General features: G+C 45.5%; 1 protein-coding gene across 6 annotated transcripts in view; it reads left to right on the forward strand.

Moving 5' to 3' along the window:
• Positions 1-18,896, forward strand: part of LOC106581265 (RNA-binding protein Musashi homolog 2) — a 443,530-nt gene that overhangs the window by 326,061 nt on the left and 98,573 nt on the right. For all 6 annotated transcript variants that reach the window (XM_045703896.2, XM_045703899.2, XM_045703902.2 and 3 more), the window contains exons 9-10: positions 2,933-3,047; positions 10,443-10,517. In XM_045703896.2, coding sequence (XP_045559852.1) covers positions 2,933-3,047; positions 10,443-10,517 — 190 coding nt within the window. The remainder of the gene's footprint in view (positions 1-2,932; positions 3,048-10,442; positions 10,518-18,896) is intronic.

Below are 18,896 nucleotides of genomic sequence, written 5' to 3' on the forward strand. Positions count from 1 at the left end.
TTAGTTAAGTAATAACAGGGAAGCGCTCGTCAGGCCTCTTAACTAACGGGCCCTGGCCCCACCGCTCCACTGGTGCTGATGACACCCACCCCGATCACGACTGGCTCTCCACGGCCATTAGCCAGCAGCGGGCAGAGACCCACCACCGCTCCCTTCACCCACTACTCCCGCACCTCTTCACCCGCCTGATGGTGATATAATTATAGACAGTCACATCCACTCTGTTTTAGGACCAATGTGTTTAATTAAAGAGGATGAAGGTTAGCATGGCCTCTAGCATGGCTTCTGTCTGCTCTGACTTTGTTTTGGTGTGTTTACAATGTATTGATTGAAGGCTAATGACGATACTGGCATAGCCATTGAAACAAATCAATTGACCTTAATAACACAATGGCCTTGGTGTGTTCTGGGATGCTTTTGATAACCCTGGCATTAAAGCAATAAGCGTTATGTTAGGAGGATGGAATGTCAGTCAGCACAGCGGTGTGTGTGGAGATGGGGGGTGCAAATATGAATGGCAACACAGGCAGTTGAGGTGTGTGTGTTGGGGGGGGAGGGGGGGGGGGGTAATAGTGCCCTGGGGTGGAAGCGGTTGTGTGATGAGAACCAGATGAGAGAGAGAGAAAACGGGAGATGGGGAGAGGGAGACAGAGATAGACAAAGCGTGGAGACAGGAGACGGAGAGAGATGAGAACATTTGACAAACTTTACCTGGAGACGGAGCAGCCCTGCTCAGCAAAGAAACAAACAGATATAAAACAACATCATTTCAGCTGTGGGGAGGGGGAGGAAACGCTAGTACCCCTCCTCTGTTCTTCATTTAGCCCAAAATTAAAGATGTGAGGTTAGATGGCCCTACTCTGAAAGCCCAGTGTGAGATGGGGTCAACACCATATTCCTTTCATGATTTTCAGTGCCTATGTGTTGTACAGTGCTGTTTGTTCATCTCAAGTACAGGAAGACGATTTTTCACAAATGACTGATGTGTGTCTTGTTGTCTGTCCTGAAATCTCTGACACATGCCATATTCGGGGGTGGCCCGTGTGGCTCAGTTGGTAGAGCATGGTGTTTGCAACGCCAGGGTTGTGGGTTCGATTCCCACGGGGGACCAGTACGGGGAAAAAAAAATGTATGAAATGTATGCATTCACTACTGTAAGTCGCTCTGGATAAGAGCATCTGCTAAATGACTAAAATGTAAAATATTCCTTGAATGTATTCTATGTCTATCTGCAGTTAAATTCGGAAGTTTACATCCACCTTAGCCAAATACATTTAAACTCAGTTTTTCACAATTCCTGACATTTAATCCTAAAAAACATTCCGTCTTAGGTCAGTTAGGATCACCACTTTATTTTAAGAATGTGAAATGTCAGAATAATAGTAGAGAGAATTATTTCTTTCAGCTTTTATTTCTTTCATCACATTCACAGTGGGTCAGAAGTTTACATACACTCAATTAGTATTTGGTAGCATTGGGTAGCCTTCCACAACCTTCCCACAATAAGTTGGGTGAATTTTGGCCCATTCCTCCTGACAGAGCTGGTGTAACTGAGTCAGGTTTGTAGGCCTCCTTGCTCGCACATGCTCTTTCAGTTCTGCCCACACATTTTCTATAGGATTTGAGGTCAGGGCTTTGTGATGGCCACTCCAATACCTTGACTTTGTTGTCCTTAAGCCATTTTGCCACAACTTTGGAAGTATGCTTGGGGTCATGGCCCATTTGGAAGACCCATTTGCGACCAAGCTTTAACTTCCTGACTGATGTCTTGAGATTTTGCTTCAATATATCCACATAATTTTCCGTCCTCATGATGCCATCTATTTTGTGAAGTGCACCAGTCCCTCCTGCAGCAAAGCACCCCCACAACATGATGCTGCCACCCCCGTGCTTCACGGTTGGGATGGTGTTCTTCGGCTTGCAAGCCTCCCCCTTTTTCCTTCAAACATAACGATGGTCATTATGGCCAAACAGTTCTATTTTTGTTTCATCAGACCAGAGAACATTTCAGCAAAAAGTACAATCTTTGTCCCAATGTGCAGTTGCAAACCGTAGTCAGGCTTTTTTTATGGTGGTTTTGGAGCAGTGGCTTCTTCCTTGCTGAGCGGCCTTTCAGGTTTGTGTTGATATAGGACTCGTTTTACTGTGGATATAGATACTTTTGTACCTGTTTCCTCCAGCATCTTCACAAGGTCCTTTGCTGTTGTTCTGGGATTGATTTGCACTTTTCGCACCAAAGTACGTTCATCTCTAGGAGACAGAACGCGTCTCCTTCCTGAGAGGTATGACGGCGTGGTCCCATGGTGTTTATACTTGCGTACTATTGTTTGTACAGATGAACGTGGTACCTTCAGGCATTTGGAAATTGCTCCCAAAGATGAACCAGACTTGTGGAGGTCTACAATTTTTTTTCTTGGCTGTCTTCGCTGATTTCTTTTGATTTTCCCATGATGTCAAGCAAAGTGGCACAGAGTTTGAAGGTAGGCCTTGAAATACATCCACAGGTACACCTCCAATTGACTCTAATGATGTCAATTAGCCTATCAGAAGCTTCTAAAGCCATGACATCATTTTATGGAATTTTCCAAGCTGTTTAAAGGCACAGTCAACTTAGTGTATGTAAACTTCTGACCCACAGGAATTGTAATACAGTGAAATAAGTGAATAAGTGAGTGATAAGTGAAATAATCTGTCTGTAAACAATTGTTGGAAAAATTACTTGTTTCATACACAAAGTAGATGTCCTAACCGACTTGCCAAAACTATAGTTTGTTAACAAGAAATTTGTGGTGTGGTTGAAAAACAAATTTTAATGTCTCCAACCTGAGTGTATGTAAACTTCTGACTTCAACTGTATGTATTGTCTATGTTCATCCTGTGTACTGTGAGAGGCCTTGTCATTGATGTGCATCTGGTTGTGTCCTGTCCACAGGTAGAATGCAAGAAGGCTCAGCCCAAGGAGGTGATGTTCCCGCCGGGTACGCGAGGCAGGGCCAGGGGCCTGCCCTACACCATGGACGCCTTCATGCTGGGGATGGGCATGCTGAGTGAGTACACTTGAATTGGTGTAAGACATATTTTCTGAATGAATGGGTCCCTACGGTAATATTGACAAAACACAATATGACACTTAGCAAATGTAGCCCACTAACTTTTCCAAAGTGACTCTTTCCAAGACTTTGACATTACCATGGTTTCTAATGCTCTGGCAGGACAGGAAGGGCACTCTGACTGACAATGACTAACTGTGTCTCCCTCCACCGCTGACATGTCCTCTCACACTGTCTGATATCAACACCACCTCTGATACCAATCCTGATTCTTACTCTGATGTGCTAGTGATTTCTGCCTGACATTGAGACTCTCAGCCACTTACTATGTAAAGGAATGTAACTAAAAGGACATGCTCCCCAAATCACTATGAAGGATTAAGAAGGCAAGGGGAAATACAGTCAAATGGCTCCTACAAGTTCGCTGCCACTTACAAACATCTGCTAGACTAGAGCTCATTCAAGGAAATGCTGGAGACTCTTCCGTCAAAGACAGGAAACAAGGATTTTGTGAAGGCTCCCCCAGCCTGCTCTACCCCCTCCCTTCCAGCTCCCTCCTCCCTTCTCCCTCCTCCCTTCTCCCTCCTCCCTCCTCCCTTCTCCCTTCTCCCTCCTCCCTTCTCCCTCCTCCCTTCTCCCTTCTCCCTCCTCCCTATCTTCTCAGAGCTTCAGCCCAGTGTTAGTGACAAGAGATAATTACTGTTAGATTGATCGTCTGCTCAAAGTAACTGAAGCAAATAAATCGTTTGATGCTGGGTGCTGAATCCGAATGACGGCTAATGGAAGCTGCAGGATAGGTCGCCCTGCCCGTAATTTGGCTTGATGAAGCATCCTCATAGGGGCTTGCGTGAAATATTCTATTGATATTCAGACAGTCTCGTTACCACACCCACTGCCCCAAACCCCACACCCACCACCCCCAAACCCCCATTCTCCCAGCCCCCAAATTCATCCAAGCAGGGCTATGGATTACAGAAGTAAATGAAGAGGAAAATTGAAGTAATGTTAAATTATGAATTTATGATTTCATCTGCCAGACCTCAAGATTGCTGAATAATAGGGTATGGATATCACAGGGTTTCATCTGTTGGGGGGATGAGAGGAGAGGAGGGCTTGTCTCCTACTATAGTTCATCTTCATCAACATCATTCATTCTCCAACTTCACCACCACAAACCTCTAGCTTCTGTTCTAACTCAGCCTGGTTGGTTTTGCAGAGTTGTGTCAAGTTGCTCTACAGGTGGCAGTGTCAATGCCCTGTCAACAGACATGTTTTAGGGCAGGGTTCTCCAACCCTCTTCCTCCAACTCTAATTTAGTGCACCTGATTGTAATAATTAGCTGGATGATAAGTTGAATCAGGTTAGTTCTAACTGGGGTTGAAGAGAAAACCTACAGGAGGGTAGCTCTTCAGGAACAGGGTTGAAGAGTAAACCTACAGGAGGGTAGCTCTCCAGGAACAGGATTGGAGTGAAAACCTACAGGAGGGTAGTTCTTCAGGAACAGGGTTGAAGAGAAAACCTACAGGAGGGTATCTCTCCAGGAACAGGATTGGAGTGAAAACCTACAGGAAGGTAGCTCTTCAGGAACAGGGTTGGAGTGAAAACCTTCAGGAGGTTATCTCTCCAGGAACAGGGTTGAAGAGTAAACCTACAGGAGGGTAGCTCTCCAGGAACAGGGTTGAAGAGTAAACCTACAGGAGGGTAGCTCTCCAGGAACAGGGTTGAAGAGTAAACCTACAGGAGGGTGGGTCTCCAGGAACAGGGTTGAAGAGTAAACCTACAGTAGGGTAGCTCTCCAGGAACAGGGTTGGAGTGAAAACCTTCAGGAGGGTAGCTCTCCAGGAACAGGGTTGAAGAGTAAACCTACAGGAGGGTGGGTCTCCAGGAACAGGATTGGAGTGAAAACCTACAGGAGGTTATCTCTTCAGGAACAGGGTTGAAGAGTAAACCTACAGGAGGGTAGCTCTCCAGGAACAGGGTTGAAGAGTAAACCTACAGGAGGTTATCTCTCCAGGAACAGGGTTGGAGTGAAAACCTACAGGAGGGTTTCTCTCCAGGAACAGGGTTGAAGAGTAAACCTACAGGAGGTTATCTCTCCAGGAACAGGGTTGGAGTGAAAACCTACAGGAGGGTAGCTCTCCAGGAACAGGGTTGAAGAGTAAACCTACAGGAGGTTATCTCTCCAGGAACAGGGTTGGAGTGAAAACCTACAGGAGGGTTTCTCTCCAGGAACAGGGTTGAAGAGCCCTGTTTTGGACTGATATGAAGACACTCCACAACAATCTGGTGAACTTATTCAGATTGACCAACTTGGCAAAATGTGGAGCGAATGGAAAGAGTGCATAGAAGAGGAGAGGAGGAGAAGAGAAGTGTGAGTAGCAGTAAAGGAAAAGATGGAGAGAGAGGGACTATGAACTGAACTGCCAAGTTCTCTTCAACACTTGTTATCTAAATGAAATTGGAAAAGCAGGACAGCGAAACATTCTGTTCGCTAATTTGCATACAAAAATCAACAAGGCTTATTATTTAAGGAACCCCAATTCCTTACGTGCCTAAATCTCATTAACCCTCCCCCCCTTCTGTTCGCTTCTTTGTTTACCACACCTAATCGAGCCATTTATCTTTATTGCGTTAGAGCCTGAATGTATGTTTGCTGAAATTAATGCACATTTAAAGCCCTGCGCAGAGTGCGGCTTTACCAGATGCATAATTGGTTTTAAAGTGAATCTGAACTGTTGAGCCATAAAATAGGTGTATTAGTATGCATATTAATACATGGGCTCTGAGGCAGCCAGTGGGGCTAGATACAGTGACAGCCTTTACTTCCGGAGGTATATACAGAGAGATATGGAGGACAGGAGAGGAGAGACGGGAGAGACTGAGGAGAGGAGCCCACCCCAGAACAATTGTCAGACGAATCACTTCCTATCTGCTGTGTGTGTGTGTGTGTGTGTGTGTGTGTGTGTGTGTGTGTGTGTGTGTGTGTGTGTGTGTGTGTGTGTGTGTGTGTGTGTGTTGTGTGTGTGTGTGTGTGTGTGTGTGTGTGTGTGTGTGTGTGTGCGTTCATGCATGCCGGCACACGGTCTTATAGGCCACTGCCTACTCCATGCCTCGTCTCGACAGCCAGACCCTCTCCTCTCCTGTTTCCATGTCTCGATCCCCTCATGTTGAGCCCCTTGTCTGGATGTCTTTGTCTAGCCTAGCTCCGCCTCCTGGAGGGAAGCAGAAGCACACGGTGATCATCTCACCTGCTAGTGTTAGGCAGGGCGAAGCACCACACACACACACACACACACACACACACACACACACACACTCTTCTCATATCAGCCCAACTCTATTGTTGCGCAAAGAGCTTGTTCAACCACCGGAAAAAATGTCTGTGAGACAGGCTCTTATGTCTCACAGTTTATCATTGTTGGTTTCCAATTTATACAACAAGGATGTGATGACTGAGGAGTAAATGTGTGTTAATTTAAAGGGCGGAGCATCTGTGTGTGTTTGTTTGATTATGCAGGCCTGTCTAGCTGTGTTCTAGGTCATTCATTTGGCTGTGTAATTCATAAGTAGCCTATCATATGCAGACAGCAGAGCTGAGTTGGAGAGAATTAAAGTGTGTGTGAGTGAATGTGTTAATGTGTACATATGTATGTCTCTAGAGACAATGGAATATGACTAAGCGGGTGCGTGAGTGCTTGCAAATGTGTGTGTTAATGCCGGTGTCTGTGTTCATGCAGACAACAGCAAGCACTGATGGACTTAGTTGAGTACAAACCTTGAGGCTGCATGACAGTTACCGGCTGACATAATTTCATGACCGCCATAGCCCTAGCTGGGCTGTTGTTTGTTCTGCTGACGAGGCATGGCTACCCCCAACACGCACGCACGCACGCACACACACACACTCGAATCCCAAGGTGCTGGCTTTTCTCTGTGTTAATCACCCACTGTCAATAGAGCCCCACCAAACACACACACACACTCTCTCTTTCTCCGCAACCTCTTTAAAGGGAGGACGCTTTTCATTTTTTATTTTTTTTATGTATGAGCATGGCCTTTTTTTCTATTACAGCATATTGGATGACTGTCATACATATTCCATTCACCCAGTTCAATGTAACATTGATAGGTTAAAGGCTACTACGTGATACTCAAATGTTCCTTATACCCGTCATGAGGTTGCTACGACCTAGTCTATTAATGAAAGTTTGTAACCTGGGTGCACACAGGTCGAGAGAAAAAATTGAGGTGACAAACAGTGACACATTCAATACCGCTTTGCACACTCTTGCCTGCATCTAGCTGATATAGGGTATAATCATTAGTCCAACAGTTGCAAACGAGAGTTTCTATTTGTCACAAAAGGTGCCGTGTTGAATAGACCAAACTGCAGTGGGAATATGGATGCTCATGTTTTAATTCAAAAAAGGAGTAAAGCATCCACTGGAAAAACAATACACACGACAGGAACAGTCTTACAGGCATACAAAAACGCAGTGCAAGAACAACTACCCACAACCCCAAAGAAAAACACACACCACTATATAGAACTCCCAATCAAAGGCAACTCAACACACCTGCCTTCAATTGGGAGTCTAATCACCAACACAAACCCCTTAACATACAAAAAACCTGCCACATCCTGACCCAAAACTGATACCATACCTCCCTCTGCTGGTCAGGACGTGACACTATTAGACAAATGCAGGTATGTTTATCTCCGTTTAAGAAAAGTTTTTAATAGAATCAGCCGAATGAATACACCCATGATCACACGTAAACACAGTTCACCTTCTCGCATCTATGCGCTCTCCTTCTCTCACTTTTTCCCTTTGCTTGTGACTTCAACGCACAACACATCAGCTGTACGTGACCAGGTGAAACAAACTTTCCAAGCCAAACCATATCATAACCGCTACACACAGCCTACATCGTTGTCCCCATATTAGCTAAAGTAACATCATAGTCAACATAGCTAATAGAACAAACGTTAGAAAACCCACTACAATCATGCAGTAACGTTACAGTGTATAGTCAGTAAGCAGTTTACACCGGCGGGCCCCGGTGGCAATACATTTGTAAAACCAAAAGCTTACCTTGACTTGGAAGAGTTCCAGTGTTGTGTTGGATAGTCATAGCGTGCTAGCTAACATAGCGTCCCTCTGTTTGAGCCAGGTGTTTGAGTAGGCTAAACTAGCTAGCTGCATTTGCTAGCTAAGAAAGTGAAAATGACTAAATATGCAGTACCATTTAAAAGTTTGGACACACCTACTCATTCCAGGGTTTTTCTTTATTTTTACTATATTCTACATTGTAGAATAATAGTGAAGACATCAAAACTATGAAATAACACATATGGAATCATGTAGTAAACAAAAAAGTGTTAAACAAATAGATTCTTCAAAGTAGCCACCCTTTGCCTTGATGACAGCTTTGCACATTCTTGGAATTCTCTCAACCAGCTTCACCTGGAATGCTTTTCCAACAGTCTTGAAGGATTTCCTTCAAAGAAGCTTTATAGCCTTCTTTAAATATCCTCACAAAAAAAAGAAATGGAACACGTTCAGTATTTAAATGTATAGATGTTGTCAGAAGCTCACTGTGATCAGTAAGTGCCAATTTCAGTCCAGTAACTCTCTGGGCCAGTGAGAAAGAAACCAGGTCTGGGATGGAGGAAATGAGGCCACTCAGCTTGAGCTGTTTGAACAATATTTTCATTATAAATGTTATCAAGTCCAATGTGTGTCAGAACCTCATAATAACCACTACATTGCATTTACCTCCAAGACTCTCTCTCTTTCTGTGTCTCTCGCTCTCTCTCTCACTATCTCTATCTGTCTCTCTCTCACACAAACATATACAAATGCACAAAATGTGCAAGTAAACTGCTGTTGTTGTTTCTGAGCAGTGATAGGGCTCTGTAGCAGGATTTAAACAACAGCTCATCTGCCTTCAAGTGTCCAATGAGACCCAGTTGGACTGTGACAGCTCCTGTCTCCAATCTGGCAACCATACAAGGGCAGCCTGTGTTGGGTCCTATCCCACTTTATTTCCCTCTTATCTTCCATCGTGACCAGGATGTGCTCCAACGGATCCAGTATGGCAAACACTGCTGATGTGTTTTTACCCCTGTTTCTCCCCAATTTCGTGGTATCCAATTGGAAGTTACAGTCTTGTCCCATCACTGCAACTCCCGTATGGGCTCAGGAGAGGTGAAGGTCGAGAGCCGTGTGTCCTCCGAAACACAACCCAGCTAAGTCGCACTGCTTCTTGACACAGAGCCCGCTTAACCTGGAAGACAGCCACGACAATGTGTCGGAGGAAACACCGTACAGCTGGCGTGCATTGCGCCCGGCCCTCCACAGGAGTCACTAGTGCACGATGGGACAGGAACTTCCCTGCTGGCCAAATCCTCCCCTAACCCGGACGGCGCTGGGCCAATTGTATGCTGCCCCATAGGTCTCCCGGTCGCGGCCGGCTTCGACAGAGCCTGGACTCGAACCAGGATCTCTAGTGGCACAGCTAGCACTGCGATGCAGTGCCTTAGACCACTTCGCCACTCAGGAGGCTGATGTGGTGTTTTTTTAACACTCACTCACTCACTCACTCACTCACTCACTCACACACTCACACACTCACACACACGCACACACACGCACATGCACGCACACGCACGCACACGCGCACACACACACACACACACACACACACACACACCCTTGAAACAGCTATCGGAAGCCATGAAATAAGAGACTGGGGGAGCTAAAGGAGCACTTCTGCCTCAGCGAAGATGGCACAATTTAACAGATTGCAAGTATATTCCCAAATAGCAGACTCAGTTTCTTTTTTGCCACTTTTGGAGTGGCTTTTTACAATCACTCAATCATATTTCCCCTCGCCTGTTCCGTCTGTGGTATCTCTGTGGGTATTGCTGCCCGCCGTGCACCGTGGTAGCCTCACACCTCAGAAAGACCCCGCATCTCTCTAATCCATAATGTCCTTGCACAAATCTCATCCACTCATTGTCTTGCAGCACCGTGTCGTTCATGATCGATTAGCCGGGGCTCTAAAAGAAAGGTTATCCATCAATAACAGTGTAGAGGGGACAAAAAACCTGGACCGATCCAGACACCCTGTTGCCGTATAACCCTGGGAGCCTGCGGGGGGGATGAGGATACATCTGGGAGGAGGAGGCTGGAGAGCATGACAGGCTAAGACTGGGACAATTCTGATGCTCATCAGCTAAAACTGAGCCTCATGACTCACATGCTATCTAGTGTCAGCAGCAGGGTTGTGTGTGTGTGTGGTGTGTGTGTGTGTGGTGTGTGTGTCTAAAGTGATGGGAGGCCAAGATGGTTTAACACAACTCCTGATTGTCCTCTCTTCTCCTAGGTTACCCAAACATTGTAGCAACGTATGGCCGTGGATACACTGGTTTTGCCCCGAGCTACAGCTACCAATTCCCTGGTAAGTTCCATCTTGTTAGGCACTGTGTGCTTCTCTGCCTGCCTGCTGGGGTGGGGTAATGGACCCCCTGTTGGCTCACACGCAGACACCCACTCCCTGCCCCCCCCCCCCCCCCACCACACACACACACACACACACACACACACACACACACACACACACACACACACACACACACACACACACACACACACACACACACACACACACACACACACACAGAGTTTGGCACACAAACAAACAAATCAAATCTCACACACAGTGTTCTCTGTCTGATCTCAGCTGTGTTTCTGAGGATGATTATGTGATGTTGCAATGCCATGTCACTCTCTGTAACCCAAATGGCTTCAGTAAGGGATGAATTCCTTCCTGGCACCCACTCACCGCATCATCACTCTGCCAGCTATTATACTGTGGAAAAATCCAATCCGCCAAATGTGATTAGATAAGGTAACATTATGCAGTTATTTCACCATTCACTTCCCTCTAAAGATCTCTACAATGGGAAATGTCAGGGTTGAGCCTAAAATGTGCCAACAGCACTTGACGGTGATCCACTGTTCAGGCTTGATTTCATGCCTTATTTCAACATGTTATGAGTGGCCTGTGTCCTCTCTGCCGCTTGGTATCACTATACCCAGATTGGCATGGTGCCAGTGGGAGAGAGTAACTGTCACCATGCTAGGGACTGCCATGGCGAGATGGTCCACGATTATCCAGCCTGCAGGGAATTCATATACACATGTACAGGAGGGGAACAAGCAGTGTTTCAATGTGGATTTTTTTTTATTTTTATGGATGGTCAATTTAATAGTTGAAACCTATTTTTCAAATAGGAGTCAGGTAATGTTTGTTTAGATACAGTATGATACACCAGTGTACTCTACTGATGATGACATGGGATCTTTGTCGATGTAACTTCAATTGTCTGAAATGTTACATTTTGATTGTGGTCTGTGGCTGTTGATCTTGTGGCCTTATCCCCATGCTCATACGAAGATGCAAGAACCCACTGCATCTGTGAGCAATGTCAAACGTCTGTTGAGTATGGAGTGGAGAACATCAGTACAGTATTGCAGCAGGTTGTTGTCTCTATAATCACAGCATCTCGGTGTACTCTTCAGTGGCAGTGTGAATACGTGTCAAACGGAGTCGCAAACACCCGAGTTCAGACGGAATATTACCGAAACAGATGAATAAATGAATGGAGGGAATTAATAATGAATGGGTGTAAATTGGCGAGGTGCTGGTGAAATCATCCAGCACTGTGACTATAGCAGGGGAAAGGGATTAAAACAGGGGTGTCAAACTCATTTTCCCCCAGGGTCTGCATTTGGTCTTCAACAAGGTCTGAAAATTGGTTAAAATTTGGAAAAAAGATCCTATCTTTTGGGGAATTGTCAATGCTTTTTGACTGTCTAGCTGTCTAGCCCTCCCCTCCCTCCTCCTCCCCTCTCTCCTCCCTCTCCTTCCTCCTCCCTCTTCGTCCTCCTCTCCTCTCTCCTCCCCCTCCCTCCTCCTCCTACTCACACAGATTAAAAATAAAATGAAAAGACAAAAAGCAAGAACAAACCTTCTAGCTGGAGGGACCCCAGCAGACCTAGTGCTATCTGTCGTCAGTCCAGGCCTTGGTTTGGCTAGTACACAGGCACTGTGTTACATTGTTAAAAGGTCTGATTGCTCTGAGGTTAACTTTGCTGCATTCCTTTAATCCGCTGGCTCTGTCTGTAAAATGATCTTGCCTCAGCACCAGGCACAATGTGACCCTTTTTTCTCCCTGTGATTTTCAGATACTGTAGTGCCAAACAACCTTGGTATCGGACATGTAAGGTGAAAAGCCTTTTTTCCCCTCCTTGTAGCGTCGGGGGATTTAGCATAAAGCTCACTCTGCTTGGGAGGTTAAAAATGGACTGTTGAAAATGAGAGGAGATGCACTGCCCGCAATCCTCACAGGAGACAGCTTCAGAGGAGGTCAAATGGAGGTGTGTGTGTGTGCGTGTGTGTGCGTGTGCATGCGTGCGTGTGAGGTCATTTACCATGGCCTATTTCTCATCTCACACGTCTCCTGATTCAGAAATGATTTTAATGAATGTTTCCTGTGTTATGGCTATTGTAAAGTGTGTGTGCACATTGATAAAGCAACAATAAGGATGATGAGACAACGGTGTTTACAATTCGTGCTGTGTGCCTTTTTGTATTTTCTTAATTTTTTCCCGCTACATTCCCCCTTTGACTGTCATAGCCAGTTCTAAGAAACAGCCATTTTAGAGCAATTGGAAGATGTGGCAATAACAGTTCTATTTCACTTCTTTACTGGTTCAAATGGACCTGGTGTGAGACTGTTCCCAAAACAAGAAACACTTGAAGTGATATCATGGCGTCTCTGTCTGTAGACTCTCTCTCTCCTCTCACCTTCACAGCAGCCAATTGTCTCGTTGTCTTTGTCACACCCCATTTCTGGCGTCTGACGTGCCTGCTGCTGATGAGAGCTGAAGGATGCGGTGGCGGTGAATTCCAAGGTCACAGCCTCTTAGAGCACTTCCTGTGCCATGGCTGTGTAATAAAGCCGCCTCATCCCTCGCTCCTCTCCTCCATTTACCTGGCTCTCCTTTAAGGGGGAAGGGAATTGATGCTTCACTTTTGATTAGAGCCTAATCAGTTATGCAAATGGGAGGGGAACCATCAAGAGGTTTGCCCCCATCAATCTCAAACACACACACATGGAACGCCCGCACATACACCCAGGGCCCCACAGCCTGAATTCAGACAGCTATACACTGGGGCTAAGGGAGATAGAAACCAAACAAACAACAAATAAAACACTTTTGGTGCCCCTCTGTTTCTCAGTGCTTTCTGGCCTGGCCATCAAGAGAGTGAAATACCTGCTGTGCTCTGTTTAATAACTACCCGAACCATGCTGGGCTCGCAGGTCGGTCTGGCTCTGTTTGCCCCAAATCACTAGGTTGGACAGAGAGGGAGAGAGAGATGGAGGGAGATGAAGAGAGAAAGAGAAGGGATGGGAAAAAAAGAAACTCACATTCAAGGTCAAAAAATGCGGCATCAGCAAATAGACCTGTTCCGACGTAGTCATCAGTTAGACAGCCACGATCATGGATCGTAAAAAACTGAAAGGGTGCCTGTAAACTGAGAAAGAGCACATTCTACATTCTACAAAATATGGCTAAAACCATGATTTGTTCAAAAGTAAAGTGCATTATCCTCATGATTCCTGTAATGAAAGTGTCTGCCTGTCGCTGTGCCCGTTGCCTCGCTGGTGCCTGCTGCTATGATGAGCAAGCCACTCCTCTCCCCCCATGGGTTCAAGAGAAAAATGCATTCTGATTGTATAACATTTAAAAATGCAATTGCAGGAAAAACAGCTTTGGAAGCTTCATCCCCTTGTTCCTGTCAAATAGAGAAGGGTCTCAACTTTCTGTAGGTATAATATTTATTTCTCAACTCTCAATATTCAGCTCTATAGCAACTTTTTTACAACCAAGATATTTCATATCGCTTTGAGATATGGTGCAGCGCATGTGTAAAATGAGCACCGATCATTGCGAGGACATAGGCCTCATTGGGTAGTAGGCCACAACTGCAAACCGGGAGAGCATGGAAGCGAGCACACACTGCTCACAGCATGAAACTACCCTTAACTACCAGGACCAGCACACACTGCTCACAGCATGAAACTACCCTTAACTACCAGGACCAACACACACCGCTCACAGCATGAAACTACCCATAACTACCAGGACCAGCACACACTGCTCACAGCATGAAACTACCCTTAACTACCAGGACCAGCACACACTGCTCACAGCATGAAACTACCCTTAACTACCAGGACCAGCACACACCGCTCACAGCATGAAACTACCCTTAACTACCAGGACCAGCACACACCGCTCACAGCATGAAACTACCCTTAACTACCAGGACCAGCACACACCGCTCACAGCATGAAACTACCCTTAACTACCAGGACCAGCACACACCGCTCACAGCATGAAACTACCCTTAACTACCAGGACCAGCACACACCGCTCACAGCATGAAACTACCCTTAACTACCAGGACCAGCACACACCGCTCACAGCATGAAACTACCCATAACTACCAGGACCAGCACACACCGCTCACAGCATGAAACTACCCTTAACTACCAGGACCAGCACACACCGCTCACAGCATGAAACTACCCTTAACTACCAGGACCAGCACACACCGCTCACAGCATGAAACTACCCTTAACTACCAGGACCAGCACACACCGCTCACAGCATGAAACTACCCTTAACTACCAGGACCAGCACACACCGCTCACAGCATGAAACTACCCATAACTACCAGGACCAGCACACACTGCTCACAGCATGAAACTACCCATAACTACCAGGACCAACACACACCGCTCACAGCATGAAACTACCCTTAACTACCAGGACCAGCACACACCGCTCACAGCATGAAACTACCCATAACTACCAGGACCAGCACACACCGCTCACAGCATGAAACTACCCTTAACTACCAGGACCAGCACACACCGCTCACAGCATGAAACTACCCTTAACTACCAGGACCAGCACACACTGCTCACAGCATGAAACTACCCATAACTACCAGGACCAGCACACACCGCTCACAGCATGAAACTACCCATAACTACCAGGACCAGCACACACTGCTCACAGCATGAAACTACCCTTAAAAACCTCTTACATCTAGACGTTCCGCTAGCGGAACACCTGCTCCAATATCCAATGATAGGCGTGGCGCGAATTACAAATTCCTCAAAAATACAAAAACTTCAATTTTTCAAACATATGACTATTTCACAGCATTTTAAAGACAAGACTCTCCTTTATCTAACCACACTGTCCGATTTCAAAAAGGCTTTACAGCGAAAGCAAAACATTAGATTATGTCAGCCAACCAAGCCAGAAATAATCAGACACCCATTTTTCAAGCTAGCATATAATGTCACAAAAACCCAGAAGACAGCTAAATGTAGCACTAACCTTTGATGATCTTCATCAGATGACACACCTAGGACATTATGTTATACAATACATGCATGTTTTGTTCAATCAAGTTCATATTTATATCAAAAAACAGCTTTTTACATTAGCATGTGACGTTCAGAACTAGCATACCCCCCGCAAACTTCCGGAGGAATTTGCTAACATTTTACTAAATTACTCATGATAAACGTTCACAAAAAGCATAACAATTATTTTAAGAATTATAGATACAGAACTCCTCTATGCACTTGATATGTCCGATTTTAAAATAGCTTTTTGGTGAAAGCACATTTTGCAATATTCTAAGTACATAGCCCAGGCATCACGGGCTAGCTATTTAGACACCCGGCAAGTTTAGCACTCACCATAATCATATTTACTATTATAAAAGTTTGATTACCTTTTGTTGTCTTCGTCAGAATGCACTCCCAGGACTGCTACTTCAATAACAAATGTTGGATTGGTCCAAAATAATCCATCGTTATATCCGAATAGCGGCGTTTTGTTCGTGCGTCCCAGACACTATCTGAAATGGTAAATCAGTGTCGCGCGCATGGCGCAATTCGTGACAAAAAAAATCTAAATATTCCATTACCGTACTTCGAAGCATGTCAACCGCTGTTTAAAATCCATTTTTATGCCATTTTTCTCGTAAAAAAGCGATAATATTCCGACCGGGAATGTCCATTTAGCTAAACAGAGGAAAGAAAACACAGCTTTCGGTCGACGCGGGCACGAGCCTGAGTCTCACAGTACTGTAACCAGCCACTACCCAAACGCGCTACTTTGTTTCAGCCAGAGCCTGCAAAGCCACGATTCAGCTTTTTACCGCCTTCTGAGACCCTATGGCAGCCGTAGGAAGTGTCACGGGACAGCTAAGATCCTCACTCTTCAATAAACAGAGACAAGAAGAACGACACCTTGTCAGACAGGCCACTTCCTGAATGAAACCTTCTCACATTTTTGCCTGCCAAATGAGTTCTGTTATACTCACAGACACCATTCAAACAGTTTTAGAAACTTTAGGGTATTTTCTATCCATATGTAATAAGTATATGCATATTCTAGTTACTGGGTAGGAGTGGTAACCAGATTAAATTGGGTACGTTTTTTATCCAGCCGTGAGATACTGCCCCCTAGCCATAACAGGTTAACTACCAGGACCAGCACACACTGCTCACAGAATGAAACTACCCTTAACTACCAGGACCAGCACACACTGCTCACAGCATGAAACTACCCTTAACTACCAGGACCAGCACACACTGCTCACAGCATGAAACTACCCATAACTACCAGGACCAGCACACACTGCTCACAGCATGAAACTACCCTTAACTACCAGGACCAGCACACACTGCTCACAGCATGAAACTACCCTTAACTACCAGGACCAGCACACACTGCTCACAGCATGAAACTACCCTTAACTACCAGGACCAGCACACACCGCTCACAGCATGAAACTACCAGCACACACTGCTCACAGCATGAAACTACCCTTAACTACCAGGACCAGCACACACCGCTCACAGCATGAAACTACCCATAACTACCAGGACCAGCACACACTGCTCACAGCATGAAACTACCCTTAACTACCAGGACCAGCACACACTGCTCACAGCATGAAACTACCCATAACTACCAGGACACACTGCTCACAGCATGAAACTACCCTTAACTACCAGGACCAGCACACACCGCTCACAGCATGAAACTACCCATAACTACCAGGACCAGCACACACCGCTCACAGCATGAAACTACCCTTAACTACCAGGACCAGCACACACTGCTCACAGCATGAAACTACCCTTAACTACCAGGACCAGCACACACTGCTCACAGCATGAAACTACCCTTAACTACCAGGACCAACACACACCGCTCACAGCATGAAACTACCCTTAACTACCAGGACCAGCACACACCGCTCACAGCATGAAACTACCCTTAACTACCAGGACCAGCACACACCGCTCACAGCATGAAACCAAACCACAAAACATAAATAGCGAAACACAAAACATACAATTATCCCATCCCCATCCTGACCCCTGATTGGAAAACCTAAAACATTTATACTGTACATTTGTGTATGTAATTATTCCAACACTCATCAGTTCCACCCTTCAGACAGCCACTGATCAACCAATCTTTCCTAATAAATCATCATTCTACCATTTCCTCTCGCAATCCATCCCTCCATTCTCCCATGGTGTCTCACTAGTGACTTGAACCTCCCCATTGAAACATTTCTGCCCAAATTGCCACAAAAATACATGTTTTACCCAAGAGCACAATGATATTTCCTGTTGACTGACTGTGGTCCTTCAAATACCCCAGCAATACTGTTTGCAGGTCCAACTGCACCCTGATATTATGGCATAACAACCATTCCTGGACCTGACTCCAAAAAGAAGCCACCCGTGGACAGTAACAAAAGAGATGCTCTATTGATTCTGTTTCTGTATGGCAGAGTCCGTACCGGTCTGACTGTACCCCATATACTGAGCATTCTTTTTGTAGCGAGAATTTTATATAATAGCTTAAATTGAAAATAACTAATTGAAGCATCAATTGTTGTTTTGTATATCAGTTCATATTCCCGATGCCATGGTATTGGGACATCGAAAATCTGTTCCCAACTATATGGAACAAAAATATAAACGCAACCTGTAACAATTTCAAATATGTTATTCAACTACTTTCAGCTCATATAAGGAAGTCAGTCAACTGAGTTAAATTCAGTAGGCCTTAATGATGGATTTCACTTGACTTGGCAGGGGCGTAGCCATGGGTGGGCCTGGGCACCCGCAGGGGAGCCAGGCCCAAGCAATCAGAATACGTTTTTCCCCACAAAAGAGCTTTATTACAGACAGAAAAACCCCTCAGTTTCATCAGCTGTCCGGGTGGATGGTCTCAGACGATCCCGCAGGTGAAGAAGCCGGATGCGGAGGTCCTGGGCTGGCGGGGTTACACCTAGTCTGCAGTTGTCAGGCCAGTTGAACGTACTGCCAAATTCTCTAAAACGTCGTTGGAGGTGGCTTATGGGATAGAAATGAACATTAAAATCTCCTGCAACAGCTCTGTGGACATTCCTGCAATCAGCATGCAAATGACACACTCCCTCAACTTGAGACATCTGTGGCATTGTGTTGTGTGACCAAACTGCACATTTTAGAGTGGCCTTTTATTGTCCCCCAGCTCAAGGTGCACCTGTGTAATGATCATGTTGTTTAATCAGCTTCTTGATATGCCACACCCGTCAGGTGGATGGATTATCTTGGCAAAGGAGAAATGCTCACTAGGGATGAAAAAAAATTGTGCACAAACAAATTTATTCCTT

The sequence above is a fragment of the Salmo salar genome, chromosome 20 (assembly GCF_965601325.2).
Source record: "Salmo salar chromosome 20, fSalSal1, whole genome shotgun sequence".
NCBI classification, from domain to species: Eukaryota; Metazoa; Chordata; class Actinopteri; order Salmoniformes; family Salmonidae; genus Salmo; species Salmo salar.